Source organism: Syngnathoides biaculeatus, chromosome 3 (assembly GCF_019802595.1).
Source record: "Syngnathoides biaculeatus isolate LvHL_M chromosome 3, ASM1980259v1, whole genome shotgun sequence".
Lineage (NCBI taxonomy): Eukaryota > Metazoa > Chordata > Actinopteri > Syngnathiformes > Syngnathidae > Syngnathoides > Syngnathoides biaculeatus.
This window is the reverse complement of record NC_084642.1, coordinates 21313772-21336085: the sequence shown is the minus strand read 5'-3', so window position 1 is coordinate 21336085 and position 22314 is coordinate 21313772. Positions and strand designations below refer to the sequence as shown.

Below are 22314 nucleotides of genomic sequence, written 5' to 3'. Positions count from 1 at the left end.
CAAAGTTAGCTAGGATGGGCTTCAGCTCTGTCTTACATTAATGTTAGCATAGTTTAGTGACAGACAACAACATAAATACAGAAACGGGGAAAAAAAAGGAAAATTAAAAATTGGCTGAAGCAAAAATATAAAATTAAACTGAATATTACATGAACATTATCCATCCATCCATTTTCTGAGCTGATTATCATCATATGATATGATATCATCATTATAGTGCTGGGGCCCATCCCAACTATCTTTAGGCAGGAGGGAGGGTACACCCTCAATTTGTTGCCTCCCAATCACAGCACATTAACTTTAAACCAAAGAATTCAATATTTGATGAAAACTACACCAATATCGAAAAAAAAGATATACATGTAGGAAAAATAGAAGAAACGTTTTGCAAAGGATGCAGTGTTCTAGCATTTAGAGCAGTTATAATTCCCATTAGAGGGATAGTCCAGTGCAATGACAATTGCGCAAAGGGTGTCAAGACTTTAAGGAATGTATGCAGTTTAAAGTGACTAGTTGTGCGAGAGTCTAACATGTATAATAAGAATACTAATCGGCCCATCAGATTTTGACAACAACAAACTCGAGGCAGAAAATTGGCAGGATGTTACAGTGGAATAATAAGTTAGCCGTTCAAAAATGTAATTCTAAGGGGGAAGAAGCTGTCGAAATGGCTGCTAGTTTGGTTCGCATTGATCTGTAGCACCCACCCGTTGGAAGGAGCGGGAACAACTAGTGCCAGGGATGTGGAGGGTCAATAGGATTTTGCCCACTCATCCTCGTTTGTGCAAGGCCTAAAGGGTGGGTCGACTGGCGCCGACAACCTGTTCAGCAGTTTTGATTGTCTGTTGCAGTCGGAGTTTCTCCTTTTTAGTAGCAGCCCGAAACCAGACTGTGATGGAGGTACACAGTACTGATTGGATGACAACTGTGTAGAACTGTCTCAACAACTCTTGTGGCAAGCCATGCTTCCTCAGAAGTCGCAAGACGGACATCCTATGCTGGGCTTTTTTAAGGATGGAGTTATTGTTTGTTTCCTACTCCTGGTCCTTTGAGACTAATTCCTAGGAACTTGACGCTCTTGACTGTTGACACAAGACAATTGGACAGCGCAAGGGCCAGCTGTGGTGAAGGATCACTTCTTGAGTCTTCAGTGCATTCAGCTTAAGGCCACACAAAACCTCCAGCTTCTCCACTTCCTGTCGATACACACACTCCTCGCTGTCTTGGTGAGCCCAATCTCCGCAGCGGTTCCCACTCTGTCGAGGTGTTCAAAGAAGAAGTGCTGAGCCATGCTGACTGCATCACGCCCACACCTGTAGGTAGGCAAACTGTAGTGGGTCGAATTGGGAACCTGCGATGCTCTTGAGGTCGTCCAGCACGAGACATTAGATGGACTTCATGACCACAGATGTCAAGGCAACAAGCCTGTAGTCATTTAGATCCAAGATTATAGGTTTCTCAGGCACCTGGATTATGGTGGATCGTTTGAAGCAGTTTGCTACTTCGCACATTTCTAGAGACAAGATGAAGATCCCTGTGAAAACTGGAGCAAGTTGGTCTACACCGACTTTATGGCAGGATGGGGACAGCCATGGTCAAAAGTGCCAGTTTTCCTGGTTGTAGAGTCGATGTGCTGGTTGTATTTGGAGAGTTGTGGTTGAATTTAGCTTTGTTAAAATCTCCTATGATAATGAGGAGCGAGTCAGGGTCTTGTTTACTTATTCGGCAAGTGTTAGCAGTGCTGCGTTCATGTTAGCTTGGGGCGGAATGTAGAGACAGCCAAGCATAAATGAGGCAAACTCAGGGGCGTTGAGTAAAATGGCTTACAGTTCAAGAATACCAACTCCTAAAGCAGGCTGCAGTGTGTGCAGTGTGTGTGATGTCCGTGCATCATTTCTCATTGATATAGAAGCATATCCCACTGACTTTTGATTTCCCCGCCAGCTCCGCAATATGGTCCACCCGATGAATATGTGGCCAGGGTAGCTCTATAACACCATTGGGAATCCGTTTGGACAGGCCAGCGGAATGTCCGAAGTCTTTGCTGGTCCAGATCAGGAAATGAAGCTAGTCTATTTTGATTGTGAGGCGGATTGAAGGGAGAATCAATCTGTTCTTTCCTGAGAAGTTTCATTTGAATTCCACCTTGCGTCCACCTGCGGCATCTTTGCCTCCGTGCTCATTAGACTGCAGACGGTGTTGCCGTCGCTGCTATGGTGAGTAACTCGGGGAAAAAAAAACTGAGTAAATTTGCAAGACTCTCTGATGATTAGCAAGTAATCTCTTGTGTACTGGAGTCCAGATACGACCGAAAAAACAATACTATGGAGCACTGTACCGTGGCATCCACGTGAGTATTAACCATCTTTGATAAGAATATACTGATTTTTTAGCAAATCAGGGTGTGTTTTCACTACTAAAAGATGCAAATAAATTACAGGTTGAAATCTAACTTTTTTAATAATGGGAATAAATTGTAAAAATGACTTAATTTTCATAAGATTACAATATTTCATTCTAACATAACTATTTGTTCCTGTAAACCCTTTTCCTGAAAAAAAGTCATAACATGAGCCCAACACACAAAAAAAAAAAAGTAATTTTTTTTCCCTTCAAAAATGTGCAATTTTAAAATTCCTTCAGCATATTGACCTAGACACGGTAGCTACCTGTATGGTGAGTTGACGTTAGGGTAGTGTGGGGCTTCTTGGGGAAAAAAAAAATAATTTTTTAGGGGTTTCTCAAATGTATTTTGCCCCAGGACCCCTTATATACAATCTTAAACATGTTTTATCAAATAATGCTATCATCTGCCTAATTATCATCTGTGTCCTGTCTCACAGTGTAAAGTTATCTCTTCATCTATCATGTTGCCGTCACCGTGCCACAGTTGCCCTTTTGCGAGTGACACCCTTCCACATGGTCTAGCCACCCTTCTATGCTGTCTATTGTGTCTGTCCATTCTACGTGCTTAAACTGTGTCATTTAGTGGTGAGATGCAGACATCCACACGGTATACTCACGGCCCCTGCGGATGTTGATTTGCAAATTGCCTTTGATAACAGTACAGCCTTTCAGGGACTGTGCAGCATCCATGGAGTCAATGACCTTCTCCTCACACACTTTATCGCAGAGGCCATCACAAGCGGTGCAGGACATGCTGGAGACAAGACATGGATTCACACAATGTAAATTTTCACGATAAAAATAAGTGATTTGTTTGACTCACTAGCAGTTAAGTCTCAACGGAGAGGGTTCTCGAGCATGTAAGGGAAAATGCAAAGGAAAATTCCAATTACCGGTAAATTATGTAAAACAGAAACAGAACTTAATTTGCAATTTTTTTCATTTACCTATTTTCAGTTATGCTTAAACTGATGAATGCTGGGTATTTTTTTTTCAAATATTCTAAAAATTTAAATTAGATGTCTCTAATGTTCCCCCAAAAATGGGACAGAGGTAACATTAGGCTGGGAAAGTTGAGGAATGCTTGAAAAACACCCATTTGGAACATTCCACAAGTCAAGCGGTTAATTGGAAAGATTGCCATGACAACTTTGTAAGCAACTGCGTGCACAAATACTCCAACAGTTTAATGTTCCTTTATGAGCAAATGCAAGGAATCTAGGCATTTCATTATTTACTGTCCATAATATCAAAAGATTCAGAGAATCTGGAGAAATCTCTGGAGGTAATTGGGAAGGCCAAAAACTAACAAATCCATCTCTCAAGCAGCACTGCAATAAAAATGAACATCACCGTGTAAAGGATATTACCAAGTGGGTTGAGGAACACTTAAAAAAACAACAAAGTTACTTTGAAAATGCAAGTTTATAAAAACTACCATGCAAAGCCAAATTCATCCATAACCAGCTCTATATCAACAACACCCAGAAACCCCTCTGGGTTTTCTGATTCTAAGGTCATCTTGATGGACTGAGAAGAAAAAAAGGAAACATGAAAAAAAGCCAGATTACAGTTTTCAAAAAGACAACGCGACAAAGATCTTAACTTCTGGAGACATATCTTGTGGTCTGATGAAAATAAAGTGCAGCTGTTTGGCTGTAATGAACAGCGTTATAGCTGGAGGAAAAAGGGGGAAGCTTATAGATCTGAGAGCACCAGACAAACTGTGAAGCATGGAGGTGGCAACATCATGTTGTATGGCTGTTTTTGCTGGAGCAGGAACGGCAGCTCTTCATAAAATAGACGGCATTACGAAGAAAGAACCTTACATGGAGATATTACACCAACATCTCAAGATATCAGCCAGGAAGGTAAAACTTGGCCACCAATGGGCCTTACAAATGGACAATCACCCTAAGCATACTGCCAAAATGGTTAAAAAGTACCAAAGTAACAAGTTAATGTCTTGAAGTGGCCATCAGAAACTCCTGATCTGAATCCCATCGAAATTTGGTGGGCAGATCTGAAAAGGCGTGTGCAAGCACGGCAACCGGCAAACCTGACTCAGTTACACCAGTTCCGTCAGGAGGAATGGGCCAGGATTCTAGGGGCGTACTGTCAGAAGTTTGTGGAAGGTTATCCAAAACGTTTGACCCAAGTCATGCAGTTCAAAGGAAATGCTACTCGATACTAACGAAATGTAAACTTTTGACCTTGAAGAAAATAATGTAAAACTCACTAGGAAATTCTTTCGGTATTGTGGCATTTAATAAATAACATAATTTGGGTGATCTTGACTGACCTGAAAAAGGAGAGGTTTAGTCTGATTTGACGTCAGAAAAATAGAGACTAAAAATTAAATGTGTTTTTGCAGTGTATGGAGCTTGTGCACGTGACGTCAACATTTTCACGGCATCATAGTGCCGATCAAACAGAGCTGCTCGACATTGTGGGAGACATTGAACCGGAGGAGAATATTTACAATACCTGAGACCTGTTGTGCTGTTGGTTGTCACAACAGACAAGACATATTCATCAACATTCTATGGAATACCAGATGAAAAGACCAGAAAATATCAATGGATTTCGGCAATTAAACATGATGGATGGTGCCAAACCAAAATACACACACACACACACACACACACACACACACACACACACACACACACACACCACACACACACACACACACACACACACAACACACACACACACACCTGTGTAGCTATCACTTCATTTCAGGTAGCAACTGTTCTTCTCAATCTTAAATTTCCAATAAGTATTTATAATACCAAATTGTCTCATTTGAGAACAATGCGTATTAAAAAAATAAGTCTGTAAAATTAGGCTGCAATCGCTTTTGTGTAAGTTCCATGGAGACGACTACGTCCTCTTTTTTATTTTTTTTCCCAATCATAGTTAATGAATGTGAGTTTGTGTAAAACCAGTGGTCATTTATTTAAATATTTGTATTGAATACTAGCTGAAAAGATCGATGGATTCCAGCAAAGGTTAACGTGTGACCGAACGCTTCCACATTCACGAGCAGTCAACCAGTCGTCTTTTTTTTTCTCCAATCATAGTTAATCAATGCGGGTAATGTAAAGCCAAGGGTCATTTATTTAAATATTGGTATTTGTATTGAATACTAGCTGAAAAGATCGATGGATTCCGGCAAAGGTTAATATGTGGCCGAAAGCTTCCGTGTTCACGAGCCGTCAACCCGTCAGTATGGTTTTTTTTTTTTTCCCGATTGAGAACAGAGCCAGCAACTAACTATTTGTATGCGTCCAGACTTTTATACGCTTTCAAACTTTTCCGTGTATATCTCGACAACTTACTCACCAGATACATGTGCACAGGTATATCCAGTTGTCCAAAAAAAGCAAAAGCGAATTAACAGTTCCATATCTTATCGGCTAAAACATCGACATCAGAATTAAATATGGGTCCGTTTTCCAGTTTATCTAATTTTTCCATGTACCTTTGTTTATTTTCACCTTCTGAATGTCCAATGGTATCGGACAAGACTCTGGGTCTTGCGCTATAAGACATATTTTCATGTCGTCTCCAACCGACTTAGCATTGGACAATGCTTTGTTCAACCGCCAATATGGCCAGTCACGTGACTTAGGTGACGTAGGTGCACGAGCACTCTATAAACTTCTGGCTTCAATTTTAGCTTAACCTGGAACCTCAGACCATCAGTGGTGGCCTTTCATTGAAAGTAGAGCTTTTTAATCAGCAAAATGTTAACTCTTTCATGATTTATGTCAGCCAAAATATACATTTGTTAAAATGCCAACTACCAGCCATTTATGGGTGGGCAAAATTTTGTGTAGATCACAAACAATTAATCTTTAATTTGAACTGGTGGTCAAGGTCATGATGAGGTAAAATAAGATAACCTTTATACTACAATATAAAAATATTTATGCTTATTTTTCAAAAGTATAATTTCTAACAATTATTAAAATACTTGCCTCTCCTAAATGTTAGTGCTTGGTGGGCTGGGCTGAGCTAAATGCAGTGTGGCAGGCTCACCTGTTTGGGGCGGTGCGTGTGTACCCGGAGGGACACTCAGACATACACTCGCCCTTGTGGATGACGAAGCTGTCATAGTCTGGCAGGTGGACTCTGGAGCAGAACTCAATGCTGACACAGCGCCAACCCTCGAATTTATAGGTGCCGGGTGGACAGTCGGCCACGCAGCGGCCCTGGTGGTAGTAGTGCATGCAGGCGGCGCAGGAAGTGTCACTGCCTGGCATGCTACAGCTGCCCAGGCACTGTGCGTGGCAGCAGTCACCGCTTAGCGTGCACGCTCGTCGCCCACACTTTTCTGGGCACTCTGTTGGTGAAAAAAAAAAAAAAAAAAAAACAATTAAATAGGACATATGAAAGTATGACTTTGTAAATTGATTATAACCTAATAGTTGGGTTTATAGAGTACCTCTGAATTTACACAAGCAAGTAATATGTCATCAGGATATTTTTACTTTGAGGTCTAAAGTAATGTAACATTTGGCATCGATGATAGCCCCCAAATGTTTCTTCTCCATTCATAACCTTTTAGCACTGCTCAGGCGGTATTTTCTCTCACTTCAAACTCTTGAATTTTTTTGGGTGCTTTTCTCCAATGGCAGACTTGAGCTGCCCCCCAAATATTTTCAATTGGATGGAGATCAGGACTCATTGCAGGGCCATTTTGACGGTATTTTTCCCTTTTAACAATTCAGTTGTGTTTTTGAATGCTTGCTTTTGGGCTTAGTCTTGCTAGCTTGGACAGTCTGTTACGCAGCGGCCCTGCTGCATCTAACATCACCTCGAACTAAGTTTTCTTATATACTGGGTAAGACATTTTTGCAAAAAAAATTGATAATTTTCTGATTTCATGATACCTGTGATAAAGTCAAGGCCAGATGTTACATAGTAGGATTCTCCACCATGCTTGAGAGGTAGATGGGGCTTGAATAGTGTTGTCATTCTCAAACAACTTGTTGAAATGCAACTAAGTCGTTTGTTTTTCAATGACATTTGAACTTATTTCCAAGCAGGTACCCAGTAAAAGGGCAGCAATAGGGGCTGAGCACTGAGTCGCCTTTGTGGACTTGATCTTGCTGCAGAGCAGCTACAGCGGTCCATCGAAATATGGCTTCATGTGAAACTGGTCTGCACTGGGGTGGAATGGTGGCAAATCTGCCCTTGGCTGTGTTGAGTCTGCATGTTCTCTGTGTGCCTGCATAGGTTTGCTCTGGCTACTCTGGTTTCCTCCCACATCCCCAAAAAACAGACATGATAGGCTAATGGGTGACAAACTTGCCCATAGGTGTGAATGTGAGTGTGAATAGATTATGTGCCCAGCAAAGAGCAGCTCAGGCTTAACTTCGCCTCTTTGCCAAAGTTAGGCTCCAGCACACCTGTCACGATTGAGGATAAAAGTGGTCCAGAAAATAGATGGATCATGGAAATTGAGGACCATTGACCAACAGTACTGGGCCAAAAAAGCTAAACCCACGGTCCCATACTGCGAGCCAAGGTGTGCAATAGGTTCCTCAGGGTCAGTGAGGGTTTAGGTGATCAAGTGGGCGACCTATTACCTCCACGATATACCCTCAGTTGTCACAGTGAGGAATACGTGCATTGGCACACAGTGCAGTTGGGTGGGGCAGTGGTTCATTGACCGTGTGACCAGACAATGTCTTGTCAATGTCTTCAAAACCGGATAATTTCAGCAAAGTTCTGTAAATCCTGTGCAACTCTTGATCCTTGAGGTATTTTTAACAAATGCATGTAAAAGATAATATTAAGACACCTGGAATTGTGAAAATTGTGACACTGATGGAAAAAAAAGCTAAATATGTCTTATGCATGTTAAATAATATGAAAGGACGTACAGTAAATGGCTCTGAAAAAATATCCATTTTGGAGCATTTGGTGCTAAAAATTGACTTATGCAAGTCTATTATATTATCTATCTAAGTCTAAGTTTATTATGCAAGTGTTTCTGATATACAACACATTTGCTAAGTGAATGACTTCTGACAACAAGCAACTACAAGCCTTCCCACTGAGTGTTCAAATTGCTAAATCTGCTGTAGTGGAGGTCCCCTCACTTTCCAATGTGAGGACAAATAATGAACAAAAGGCTTGATTTACAACCTCTAAGAGGATTTGAAATGTGTAGTACATCCAACCCAATCTGGAACCATAATTTGACTGGGTCAAAAAGACTTGCGATGAAATATTTGGAGTGAAAATGATGTTACCTACTTGCATTAGCCATGGGGTGTCTCCTTGCATTAGTCATGTGTGTGTATGTGTGTGTGTGTGTGTGGGGGGGGTGTCAGTGTTTTAAAAACGCCTGATATAATATATAACTGATATGACATAGATCATGCTTTCAACACTGGCTTGTGCTTGAAGTGTTTTTCATTGTTCAAAGAATTTCAAAAGTAAAATAAGTTAATAAATAAATACCCCTTCACACAATTATCACTTATCTACACGAAACAGAATGGACATGTCTATATAAAAACTCATTCACAGCCATTGATGGCTATAAAAGTCAAATAACATTTTTGACTGGGATGGTTGACAATGACATGAAATATTCTGCAGCCATGAAATGGAACTTTAGGTCTGCCATTTTGGTTTGAAGCAGCCATTTTGGGGTGAATTTCAGGCTTTTATTTGGGAATTAAAATGAGTCCCAATCAGAAGCAGGTGCAGCTAGAAACCTGGGTGACGCTAAATTGCCATGTTGTGCCACCATGCCATCAAAGTTCCTTAAAGATTTTGAGGGTTCTCAAAAATGCTGAAAATTTTTTGCCCTAACTAACACAAGTTTAACAAATCACCAGAATAATGGGACGGTTGTCATAAAAGTTTGAAATTGAACAAGTCAGTCATTTCTGTTTGACACACAAATCTAGGACTTGTACTTTGACAAACTTCAAAGAAGTTTGTTGAAATCAGGCCTAACTGGGAAATGAGAGCTTGAGACAGATGTGAAGCTTTTTTGGCAACACCAACTAATGTGAGCAGGCCATAGCATTAATAGAGAACAACAAAATTTTAGTCTGATATTAACAGGACAACAAAGTAATTTCTCAAAGCAAAAAAAAAAAAAAAAAAAAAAAAAGACAACCACAATTACTTTCTGATCAGCAGAACCCACAAAGTCAGCAATGGAACTGCAACCTGTCCCCTTTGATAAAACAAATCAGTCAGTGACCATAAGGTGACCTTCACTGGTCCATCAATCAGAACCTTCCAAACTGTGTGTTTTCACCAGCCATTCGGCAAGCTGTTTTTGTGGTTGCAAGTCCTTTTCTGGCACACAATGTTCTTCCTCTACCCCCACCCACCCTGCCTTACACCTCCTGCTTGAGCAAGACTCTCTGACCTTACGGTAAGCTTAAACAAAATGGTGACAAACAGCTGGGGTGGGGGAAAGGGCGGGAACCTGATGCAATACACAAGTCTGCGACATAATGGATACCAGGCTTTTGTGCTAACGTGTTGCAGGGCTGCTACACCACAGGAGGAAATAAGGGGTGGGAGAGCGTGTAGATTAGGGCGTGGAGAAGGAAAGTTGTTTCAAGTGGTGGGCTTGCCTCCAAAAATGCCAGCAGGGGGAGTTAGCGAGATATTCTCATCTATAAACTATTTTCCCCCCAATAGGAAATAACGGAAGTAAGGTCAAATTGTCGCCATTATAAAACTTTTAGTAGTCCTGCAGACAATGTTTAAGCAATTTTACCATCCTGAGGCCCAGTACACGCAAAGACAAGCTGCCTACCTGTTTTTGAGCCTATTTTACGCCTTCCAGACCAAGCACCTCAAACACTGGGCAATTTTATGTATTGTAAGATTATCCTAAAAGATTGTCTGTAGGTCTTGTGTGCTTAGGAATGGATTAATGGACTATTTAAAGGGTATTTTTATGACAAGATGAATTGTTCCAAGAATTTCAAATAAGCTGAATGTTCCTTTATGCAATAAATTAAAAACAGCAATAAAAAAAGACAACAGTTCGGAGGACCCTTCAGCCACCAAAGTTTGTGAAGCAAATTGTGAAGCTTTCCCTTGATTAGTAAAGTGCTGAATATTGATATCTGTTTTCCACCTTGTTGTCATTGTTGATAATTTTTGTGAGAAATCATTAACATGATCAGTGTCTCCACATAGAGAGTATCATTAATTGTTATTAATAATGTTTACGTGAAGGAAAACTGAGTGCATTTGTTATTTCAAGAAGCCTATCAAATTGTTAGCCCTTCGTATGACTCCCTAGCCATGAAGTAACTCTCAGTTTCAAAAAAGTTGGTGACTCTTGCTATAGAACCAGCTCAAATCTTCCATTCATAGCAAAGATTGTTGAGAAAGTTATTTTTAATCAACCTAGCAGTTTCTTGAACTTAAATTGACTTTTTGATCAATTTCAATCAGGTTTCTGAACTCAACACAGCTCAGAATCTGCTCATATCAAAGTGTTAAATGATGGTTGAATAGTGACTCGTGAATTTTGGTCTTGGACCTCAGTGCGGCTTTTGATACAGTAGATCATAATATACTGCTGAGCAGGTTGGAAATGGTAGGACTAAATGGAACAGTCCTTAAATGGTTCAGGTCTTACCTGGAGGAATGTAATTATTTTGTAACCGTTGGAAGTTTTCAATCTCATCGAATGGCAATGAGCTATGGGGTCCCTCAAAGGTCAGTTCGTGGAACCCACCTGTCCAGCTTCTATATGTTACCGTGGGCTCAAATTCTTCAGTACTTTAATTTTGATTATCTTAGCTATGCTGATGAGACACCATTATATCTAGCTGTGTCTACAGATGATATGTCACTGTCTAAAACAGATAACTGGATAAGCCAAAATTTTCTTCAATTAAATCACAGCAAAACTAAAATAATTCGTTTAGGTAATAAAGAAATATTGTAGAAAGAAATATTTTTTGTACTACACACTGTTTAAAATTGGACTTTTGTTGTTTCCTCTTTAAATGTTTATAAGCTGTTTCTTAGCTTTGTTTTTAAATATTTTTGCGGGGCTTTATAGCAAAGTTGCCTGATTGAAGCTTCACCTCTGGGCAAGTCACATGAAAGCCCCCATGGAGTTTGCAAAAAAAAAAAAAAAAAAAAAAAAAAAAAAAAAAAAAAACACCTGTAGGACTCCAAGATTTTTTCCATTTTATTGCTAAAATAAAAGAGTAAAATGTTTGTTGCTGTCTTGGGGAAAAAAAAGAGTGGTTAGATGCGTATTTTTATATTGCATATTTTTGTTCCAAATGTACATTATTGTACAAATTATTCAAAAATTGAGTATGGTTATTGAGAACTATTTCTGGACTCTCGAGTACTTGAACATAATTTGCCCCTCCCCTTGCCAACACACACACAAACACAAAATTAGTAATCAAGGAGGGAGAGGATAAATTTTTACGACGCTGTAGCAAATTAGAAAGACATTTTGGTTAATCTCTGAATAAAAGCAAAGATCAGGTAAAACAAGCTCTCCACTTCTGATGGAGACTAAAGTCACTGAACCTGACACCTTGAGCCTGTGACTTGGCTCACTCCCTAATTAATTGTGATGGTTGTCAAGACAATTTGGGAGAACTTTCCTGCCTTTTAGCTCTCTAGAGATTGGTCTTGTTCAAAATAAATGGTCCCACTGGGCTGCTTGATTGGTCCTATTAGTAACACTTTTCATCAATATACTTCATTGTTTTGGAAAGATTTGTCCAGTGTAAATATTTTATTAAAGCCTTCACATCACTGTCTATAAAGGTTGTCCACCATGCTTTTGTTTGTATTTAGGGATCTTGATGCTTGATGGCTTCTGGCGAGACAAGCACAAACATGCATTCCACATGACAAAGTGATGCATCATTGCAGTCATGTTTATTACTCAGAGGACTCGTGGATGTTATCACCTTACCGAATGTGCAGATGTCTTGTCATTAAATGGCTGGGTCCAAAAATGTCTTGAGCTGCAAATTCACTTCAAACGGGGTTCCAAGTTCTAATGACACTAGTTGGATCCGACAGTTAGCGGACAGACCGCTGGCGGTTCGAATCACTGAGCTGCCTTCAACATTGACAAACTGTCTGATCCAAACAGAGCATGCTTTGTGCAGGACTGGAAACAGTAATATGTGGGTATATTGTGTTTTTTGTCCATCACCAAGCTGTTGGTGTGTTTATGGAGACTGCACCGGTGGTGTTTATTTTCCCAAATTTGCTTGATTACTGGAACGCCCAGAGAATAAAGGGCGATGTGTGGCGATGTCCTTGACTGACCTCAATGTTTTGCGCTCGGTTCAGTTTTAATTTACCCTAGACCGTTTTTGTCCTCATTGCTGGTTGATGTGAACTACTTTGCGAGTCAAACTATTCATCTGGAGGTTTTTGGATTACCAGTCGATGTTGGCACTGGGTCATGAAACCTATTAGACAATGTGGCTTAAAGAGCATAAAAATTTCATTCGCACAAGTGTAATTAGCCACAACACAACATTATGTTTGCTTATGGGGATAAACCTTGAGCTCCACTTTGTCAGTCCTCATTACTGGGAAGTAGGATGATAAGCTTTGATGATGTGGGCCCTATTTTAACTTCCTAGTCACCAATCAGAAGTAGGGTTAGGCTGAACAATCGGGGAAAATACGCAATTGTAACTTTTTTCGAGTGTTTCATTGAAACAAACATTGTGATTTAGCACGTTTTTTTCCGGGAGAAAGTTTATTCGTATTATTCACTTAACAAATTATCATAAATAATGACCACCACAACATTAAAACTAACCAAAAAATAACTCTTTCCTGTAGGCCAAGCAAAATGTTATGATGAATTGATATAAAAGACAAAGCTTTATTTTACTATCGAATTGTTAAATCACTGTAGAGTATTTACATAGTTTTACCTTCGTGCCTTGTAAGAATGTAATACCTTATAATGATGCTCTTGTCAGTCAGTGCTGTCAGGGTCAGCATACTGTAGGGATGGCGTAACACAAGTGACACTTTTCATTACCAAGATGTATATAAGTGGTTAAAATGGGAAAATATAAACCGTTAATGTTTTCATCAATTAAAGTAAAAGTACTGAAATGATTCCCTTGTTTTTGATAATCATCCAGAAGGATGTTAAGGACTGTATATTGAATTTTCTCAAATTCAATAATTTTAGATAAAAATAAATATATTAAATCTTTTTGGGGAAGAGGGTAGCAATGTAGTTCTGTCCTGGTTCGAGCCAGCGCTTCCGCTGGTCGACATGACTCGGAAAGTGTGATTAGCAGCTCGCGCATAAATGGAAATGGAAGTTAACTAGCTGACAGAGCTAATGTGAATTGCAAGACACACTGACCATCGACACTTCAATTATACATCACGATACTAAATATACATGCTTCAATTGGGCGCCAAGGAGGATCAGGTCTTCTCTTCCCCGATGTGCTGCTCCCCCACAGCTGGGAAAGACAGTGAGCCTGACTGCTTATCCAGCAGTGACTGGACAGTGAATTGAAGCTATTGACGAAGCTGGGGAACAAAACCACTAACACCATTCACACACGGCACCACGTTCATTTTAACAATTATCAGCAAGGGCTTTTAATAAAGGCAATTTTGATTCACCAGCGTGGCTAACGTGGGCAATGTTCACTTTGCCACATCCTGTTTCAATTAGCCACTGGCGAGATGGCAAACGAGCAGTGTGAACCCTGCCCCTGAAAGATAATACAACTGCTAGTATTAATAATAATAATGAACAAAACTGTAAGTATTGATGAATGGACCATCACACCTTTTTTTATGTTGAATCCTTGACATGATTGAATCTGAAGCCATGCTACAGTCATAGGGGGAAAAGCACGTCATGCAGCGAGGCCCATCTGCTTACCAGGAGCCTGCAACCCATGGCTCCAAAGCCGCAAGTGACTCTCTCTTTCATTCTTCTGCTGGGGCTCTCTGTGACTTTGGAAAATAAATGAGGATTTAATTCAAATGAGTTAATTTTTAATATATTATTCTAAAACTGAAGAGGATGTAAAATTCAAATAATTTTTTTTCCCTCCTTAATTCCCCGCCCTCCATGCCCCAATAAAAAAATAAGAGTCACAAAACCTGATGTGTGACACTTATCACTAAGATTTATTGAGCTATTCCACCCCCTGGTAGCTAAACCATGGATAAAGCATTTAATATTATGAGCTACAGGAACTATTAAAAAAAAAATACTAAATTAAAAAAAACACCATTCAAAAGGTCAGACATGACATCTTACAATCGTGTTTGACAAAGGGGATGTCTTATTGCTCTGATGTGCCTATGCTATAAACTGAGGTTCAGGATCAAAAATGACACCGAGGTCAAATACATAAACCTTTAAATAAAAAAAAATAACACGCTAAAATAAAAAATTAGCATAACGGAACACAGAAGCAGATAGCATTTTTGGTTGGTTGCAGGTGCATAATCTAGATTTGTCTTTAATCTCATGAAAAAGAGGAGGCCTTAAATAAACTATTTTATTTGAGCGTAAGCTTCATCAAAACGTCTTTTTTCCGAGTTTACTGTTTTTGCTACATGCAGAAATAAAATTTCTTGTTCTCTGCAGCTCTTTATTGATTCCATAAATGCAAGTTGTTTATAAGGTTAATTCAAAAAAACAAAAAAAAACAAATACAAACAAACAAAAAATATTATCAGCGTAATCCTCACTTTGAATGTCTTGTTGCGCCTGGTGTCTCCCCGCCGTCCCCCTATGGGAAACTAACCAAATGGCTCTGAGTATTTAGGGTTATGGACCTCTGGTTTAGGATAATAGTTTCCGATTGGGCTCATTTTGGCAAATTCCATAGTAGGAAGTCCACCAAAACGAGAGTTGGGGACTCAGAATTTACCCAAAATGGCTGCAACAATAAGTGCATTTTTCACAACTACTTGTTAGTAAAAAAATCACAAGTAGATTAATTTGCAAATTATAAATCATGAAACTGTAGGTGTTCACTGTACCACCTACCATCTAAAATGTCATTTAAGTTTTCAGATATACGGTATACATGTCGGAACAGACGCTTCACATTATGTTGTTGGTGACACAATCAAAAAGCGATGCCCAATGGACTCCCTTCCCTACCCCCTCCTCATTCGGGTCGCTCACAGCTTGGAGCCCTCCCACAGGAGACCTGTTGTCTGAGGCTTCCTCTGGATAATTACAGTCAAAGGGAAACAGATGTGCAGTACTCTCTGACTTGGAATTCCACTTTGCGATGGCCATTTGAGTCGGACCTGCAGATTGCAGGGAGACTTTGAATGAAAGGACTTTAGCGACAAGGGTGGTCTGACAGCCCAGAGATTAACTGATATGTTCTTCAAATGTTTATATGAGGCTCAAGCGTGGATGTACTGTAAATACAATTCAATTTATATAGACACAGTATGACTCAAGTGAACTTAAAAGGGTATTTTCAAAACACTTATTTCCTTTATGAAAGAAGAGAAATGCACCTGTCACTGTGTGGAAAAAGTAATGGCACTCTAAACTTAAAGACTGTTTGGGCCATCCTCAGCAGCAACAATTGAAATCAAGTGTTTTCCAAAACTGACAATGAGTGTCTCACATCTCTGTGGAGATATTTTGGCCCAGTCTTCCTTGCAGAATTGTTTGAACTGAGCAAAAATTTGGGGTTTTTGAGGATCAACAGCATTTTTAAGGTAATGCTAATGCATTTCAGGACTTAGACTGGGCTTCTCCAAAACCTTCCTTTTGTGTTTTTTATATGCGATTCAGAAGTTGACTTCCAATGTGTTTTGGATCATCACCTTGCTACAGAACCAAAGTGCCCTTCATCTTGAGGTCACAAACATGAACATTCTCCTTCAGGATTTGATGTTAAGGAGCAGAATTCATGATTCTATCAATCACAGCTAGATGTCCAAGTCATGAAGGAGTAAATGAACCAAAGACCATACCAAAACCATAAGGGGGGGGGTGTCAAGTAAACTAGGAAGTAGAAGTAGGCTGAGCAGCAGCTCATTGTTAAGAGACAGTGTGCTTCCGTGTTTAAAAATAAATAAATAAATAAAGCCGTCAGGCTGTGGTTGACTGCGAGGGCTCGGTTTTCATGTGCGGTGAGAGTGTGCAACAAGTGCGCAATTGCGCAGTGGCGCAGCTCAGATGGAACATTGGTCAAGACTACAGAAAACTAGCGACCTCTTAATATATATGTGTTTCTACTCGTAACAAATTTCAAGCACATGATTTTTGGTGCTCGACTGTGCAGATTTGCGAGTGCGATGGCGGGCGGGCGCACGTGCGCCTGTCAAATCACAGTGACTGATACTACCACAACCATGTTTGACAGTTGGTATGACACTGTTTTGCTTAATGCTGTGCTACGTTTACACAAGATCTGACACATACACACACACCTTTGAAAAAGCAAACCTTTTTTCCCCACCAAAAGTGAGACATGTCTATGTACTTTTTGGTCAGGAACTCAGCAATGGATGCCATTTTTGCAATATCTTTCTTATGATCATGAACACTGACGAACTGAGACAAGGGAGGCCTACAGTTCTTTATAAGGTGTCTGTTTGTGGCCTCCTGGATGAGTCATTGCTGTTCTCTTGGGGTAATCTTGTTGGCTGGCCACTCCTGGCCACTGTTCCTTGTTTTCTCCATGGGAGGATAATGGCTCTCCCTGTGCTTTGGCTGATTTCTTGACTAAACAGGTCTGGAAGTTATCAGCCTTTGGTGTGATCAGTGAAAATTAACAAAATATTATAATTATCCATAATTTATTCATGATTTAACAAGGGGGGAGGTAACTATTTTTCACATAGGGACATGTAACTCTGAATCCATTTCCCCCCCTTAGCAAATAAAATCATTTAAAACCTGAATTTTAAGTTCACTTTGGCTATATTTGTTTGATAGTTACGTTTGTTAAATAATTGGAAACAATAAAAACAACAACTAAACTATTCTAAAATTTAAGAATTTGAGAAGGGGACAATATTTCACAACATATTTCAGAACTCCAACGTCGCAGCAGACCCTGTGATGTGACTATTGCACGTATGCGTATTGCAATGACGATGCTTAGATAAAATATTGTCCAGCCCGAGTTGACTCAGAATCAAAATTGTGCCATGCTGCCAGTTTTGCATATTTGTGTCAGGACACTTCTGGGATTAGGCATTTTTTCAATAAGAACAATTTTACATTAACAGTACAATGACTGTAGAAAAATGTACTTGTATTTTTAGAGGTAGACAAGATAGTAAATAAATAAACTTTCCCATTTGGGATAAAGAAGACATCTTGGATTGATAATTATCATTCTCTCGTTACAATTGCTACATGTCCTGCGAGCATTATTTCCATTTTAAAATGTGTATGGTCTTTAATAATACAGATTACCTACTTTTGCTATTTTAGAAACCACCTGAATAATGATGAAACTACTGAAAACTTATTTTGATGTCGTCTGCAAAGGTCTCCCAGACATCTTTCTGGTGAGACCACAAGCAATATTTTGGTCTCCTGGGTTCCAGAGTCGCAACTACTGATCAGTTTCGGCAGTCTTGGCAACATCTCTGCTATTGCAGTAAGATAGGGCCATCAGGTAGGCCACTGTGTCTTTGTTGTTATTGTTTTGCTTTGATTGAGAGCTAAAAGAAATGAAAAGTAAAGATGACCAAAATAAATTTACAATGAATTGTCCAACAGAGCAATTAATCTCTTAAGTGACAATGTGATGCCCCACTTTTTTATTTTTTTCTGAAGAGAAAGAGACTTGGATCAGTTTGTTGTGCCAAAATCAATGGATTAGAAAACAGATAACAAAAAGAACCTGAATCAGAATTTCCCTGTCATCATTGAAGAAGACTATTCCTCAGTGAGAAGCTGTAGTCTCACTCTTTCCCCTGGGTGAATGAAAAGTTAATGAGCAATACATAGTGATGTTAATTTACTGCATTATTTCTTTATATTATCTGTATTATGTGTATTAATTTATTTCTATAATGCACTATATTTTGAACCACATAGGAAAAAAAGGTATTGGAAAGTATAATGTTTTTTTGGGGGGATGAAATGTATTGATTGCATTTCCATTAATTTCATTGAGGAACATGACTGCTCTTTGCGTATGATTCCGGTTGCAAACAGGGTTGAATTAAGTTTGTAACCCAAGGTTCCATTGTATATACAACAAATAAATGCGTGATGTGCTCGGTCATCGGCCTATTTAAACTCTCTAATTGTTGATTGGCCCCAAAAATCCTGATAGAGTAATGCTCTCATATTATTGAAAAAAAAAATGTTTACATTTGTTTGTTTGTTACATATTTAATTCACTTGTCAGCATCCTAAATAGAACAAACACTTTTAAATTTTGTCATTACTGTTTAATATTTATTAACTAAGTATTGAAGACATTTTGTTTAGTTAGGCTGAGAACTTGACCATATTTTATTTACAGAAGAATTGACTTGTAGCTGTGTTTCAAACTGCATATGGACTTCCCTTTAAAGCTGTCGTTTTGTTCCCTTACTGTACCAAATTTGAATCAAACTGACCTTAAAACCAAAGTACATAACTGATTTTTGGCATACCATTAGCCCACTAATGGACATTTATAGATTCCCATTTAGGGAGGCAAAACCTGAAATTTTTTTTTTTTTTTTAATTTGGCAATCAAAAAAGGCAAGACACTGAATCCATGGATTTCTCCGTTATTTTCTTGAAGTTCTTTGTCGGACTGCAACTAATAATTGTTTGAATATTTTCTTAATCTGCTAATTTTTTTTTAAATATTTGATGAACTTTCATTAGCATTCTTTAAAAAAATGAGATGGTTCCATTTGAAAATCCAACACCCCACCCCCCAAAAATTAACACTTTAAACTGATAATGGGTGAATCCTTAAACAGCCCGTATGTGTGAATGTGAGTGCAAATGGTTGTTTGTTCAGGGTGTACCACGCCTCCTGCCTGTAGATAGCTGGGATAGGCTCCAGCACTCCCGTGACCCTTGTGAGGATAAGCGGCTTGGAAAATGGATGGATGGGTGCATAAATTGATGATGATTCAGTTAGTGGTTTGGTCTGTAAAATGGGCAAAAATGTAGATCATTGTTTTGTGAACGTAAATAGAGACGTTTGCCAATGTCTTACATGAACAAACATGTTTGCTTTCATGGACGAATACAGAAGTCTGAGAATAGTTACTGACTTTATTATATTTATTAACCACTCGATGCATGCCACTCGTTGACTATATCCTTCCTTGTAATTGCTTATGGCCAAAGCATTGGAGGTAACAAAGGGAAAGTATTTTGCTCAACGTCGTCTAAACAGAGCCTGAAGTTCACCTTGTGGAACATGTTTGGAAAACAAATTTGTCAGATCAGCTCACAGCATTGGATAACTAGAAGACAAAAGACATTCCTGGCACCTACCAACTAACTGCCCTGGAAAAGACATGACAAATAAAAAGTGTTGTTGCTCCCTCCTGGAGCCAATGGAGAGGACAATGAAAAAGAGGGTGGGTGGGGTTTTCAAGGAGCAATCATACCATCCATGTAGTCCTTTATGTTTTAAGATGGAGACTGATACTGTGATATTCAGGTATAACAGGATAAAGATGATACTGCTCAAGGCCTGCCTGTATCATTTTCACCTGCACTAAATAGGCTGTCCACAAATGTTCACCTATGGTTTATTCATGTATAGTTGCCATATACAATACTGCCGACAATTCTTTCATCTTTTGTTTCACACCTAGGATGTAAAGTATTCTGTCAGTGTATTACTATGGATGTACAGTTGTTTCACTACTGAAGTTTATTTTGTTGTTTTATCGGGCAACATACATTGATCGGTTAGTGCTCTCTGTTTGACCATAATTCTACAGAACACCAACATGTTTAAACACACAAGTGTTAGCTTTAGCTAACAATTTATATTGCCTGGTTGAGAGCCTTATTGAAAGACTGTGAACCTTAGCCCAAGCACTCCTTGGAGACGTGGGGACCACACCACATTTCTCGAATGCTCCGTGTCTTGTTTGAAGTGTCATAATTGACTGTAAAGTGTAACATTAGAGTTAATCTAATTAGCATGTCTACATTTCTTATCAGTGTAAGATAGCGCTTAGGTTAGCAGACATTCATTGTCTGTTTTCTGCCTAGATCAGACCACAGGATTTTAGGATTTAGCTATTACAGCCCATTTCTTAGATGACCAAACTTCTTAAGAGTGTGACATTTGACCCCTAAGACAGTGCACGTCGACGCCAACCAATAGGATTGAGTATTATGGCCTGCACCTCACCTCCCATAATTATTGTTGTCTTGCACAGAGTTGCAACATTTCTTTACGTGCATGAACCAATGTTTACCAATGCTTTAGATTCGACAGAAGGCCGGAATGTTTACGTACAACTGTTAGTGTTAGTACTAGCTTCCTAGACTACATACATACATGAACATACCACCACACGTTTTTGCCCAGTTTGTTCTTTTTTTCCCCTTAGACAAAACAGTACATTGGCCCGGTGCATTGTTGCTGTTGTCGCCATTGAACGGTAACACGTTTTCTGGTAACGCCTCTCCGGCAAGGTTTAGTCCCTTTTATACCGCCATACTTGCACAGCCGAAATTGCCTGAATTGCATCACATGACCGACGGATTGGTCAATTGATGCGCACACAGCAAAAACTGTAGCTGTCCGTAGAGTTCCCCAGAGATCAACTCTCATGATTGGTCCATTGTAGTCATAAGCTATGGTGACCTACTCAGCGTTCCTCCCGGTTCCACATACCACTGATGCCGCCACCTTCGTGATCGATTTTGCGCTATAAGGCATTAAAAAAAGAAAAAATTAAAAAAAGCTTGTGGTTCCAATTTCCCGACCAACCCTAAAAATTCCCCACAGACCTACACTTTTTTTTTTTTTTTTAAACACCACATAATAAATATAGCAGGGTCGTGTTACTCCATGGCCCCCATGCGCATTCAGTGGAGAGGCTGGAGCTTGGGTGTGCCCAACAGAACCTGGAGCTGAACACGCAAAGGACTGTTGGAAAGATTGTGGACTTCAGGAGGCATCCTTCACCAGAGCTGCCCTTCACACTGTCCAACTGTCTTGTGTCAACTGTCGAGACCTTCAAGCTCTTGGGAAGTAGTCTCACAGGACCTGAACTGTGGGACAAACAACTCCATTCTGAAAAAAAAAAAAAAAACCGGCAAAGGATGTATTTCTTGCGGCTTCTGAGGAAGCACGGCTTGGCACAAGAGCTTCTGTTCTACACAGTGCTCAACCAATCAGTACTGTGTACTTCCATCACAGTCTTGTTTGGGGCTGCCACAAAAAAGGCACAACCTCTGACTGCAATGGACACAATTGGCACCACCCTACCCACCCTAGGACAAGAGCAGGCAGTATCCAATCGGACCCGCCATATTTTGGCCACCAGCTCTTATAGCTCTTTCCATCGGGTAGGTGCTACTGATCAATGCAAACCAAAATTAGCAGGCATTCCAACAGCTTCTTCCCTTTTGCAATTAAGTTATCAAACTCTTAAACAGAGAATTTAAAATTCCACTGCAACATGCTGACAGCTTTCTGCCTCAAGTTGTTGTTGTTACACTCTGCTGGGACAATCAGTATTAATTAGTATTATGATATAATATAGATAATCGCACGACTAGTCACTTTAACCTGCAGACATGCCTTGAAATCTTGACACAATTTGCATAATGGCCATTGCACTAGAACTATTCCTATAATGGAATTTAACTGCTATGAATGCGAAAACACTGCATCCTTTGCACAACTTCCCACAACTGAGTTTTCTAATTAAAAAAAAGTTCCCTGTCAA

At 39.6% G+C, this 22314-nt stretch overlaps 1 protein-coding gene across 3 annotated transcripts in view; it reads right to left on the bottom strand.

Annotated features, from left to right (window-relative positions):
- igf1rb (insulin-like growth factor 1b receptor) overlaps positions 1-22314 on the bottom strand; it is a 91964-nt gene that overhangs the window by 33959 nt on the left and 35691 nt on the right. Inside the window, exons 3-4 of one of the 3 annotated variants that reach the window (XM_061814775.1) lie at positions 6454-6757; positions 3024-3160 (exon numbers count right to left, since the gene is read on the bottom strand). In XM_061814775.1, coding sequence (XP_061670759.1) covers positions 3024-3160; positions 6454-6757 — 441 coding nt within the window. Of the gene's footprint in view, positions 1-3023; positions 3161-3229; positions 3361-5893; positions 6018-6453; positions 6758-22314 lie in introns of those variants that run through there. The other 2 variants (XM_061814776.1, XM_061814777.1) reach the window with 2 other exon arrangements.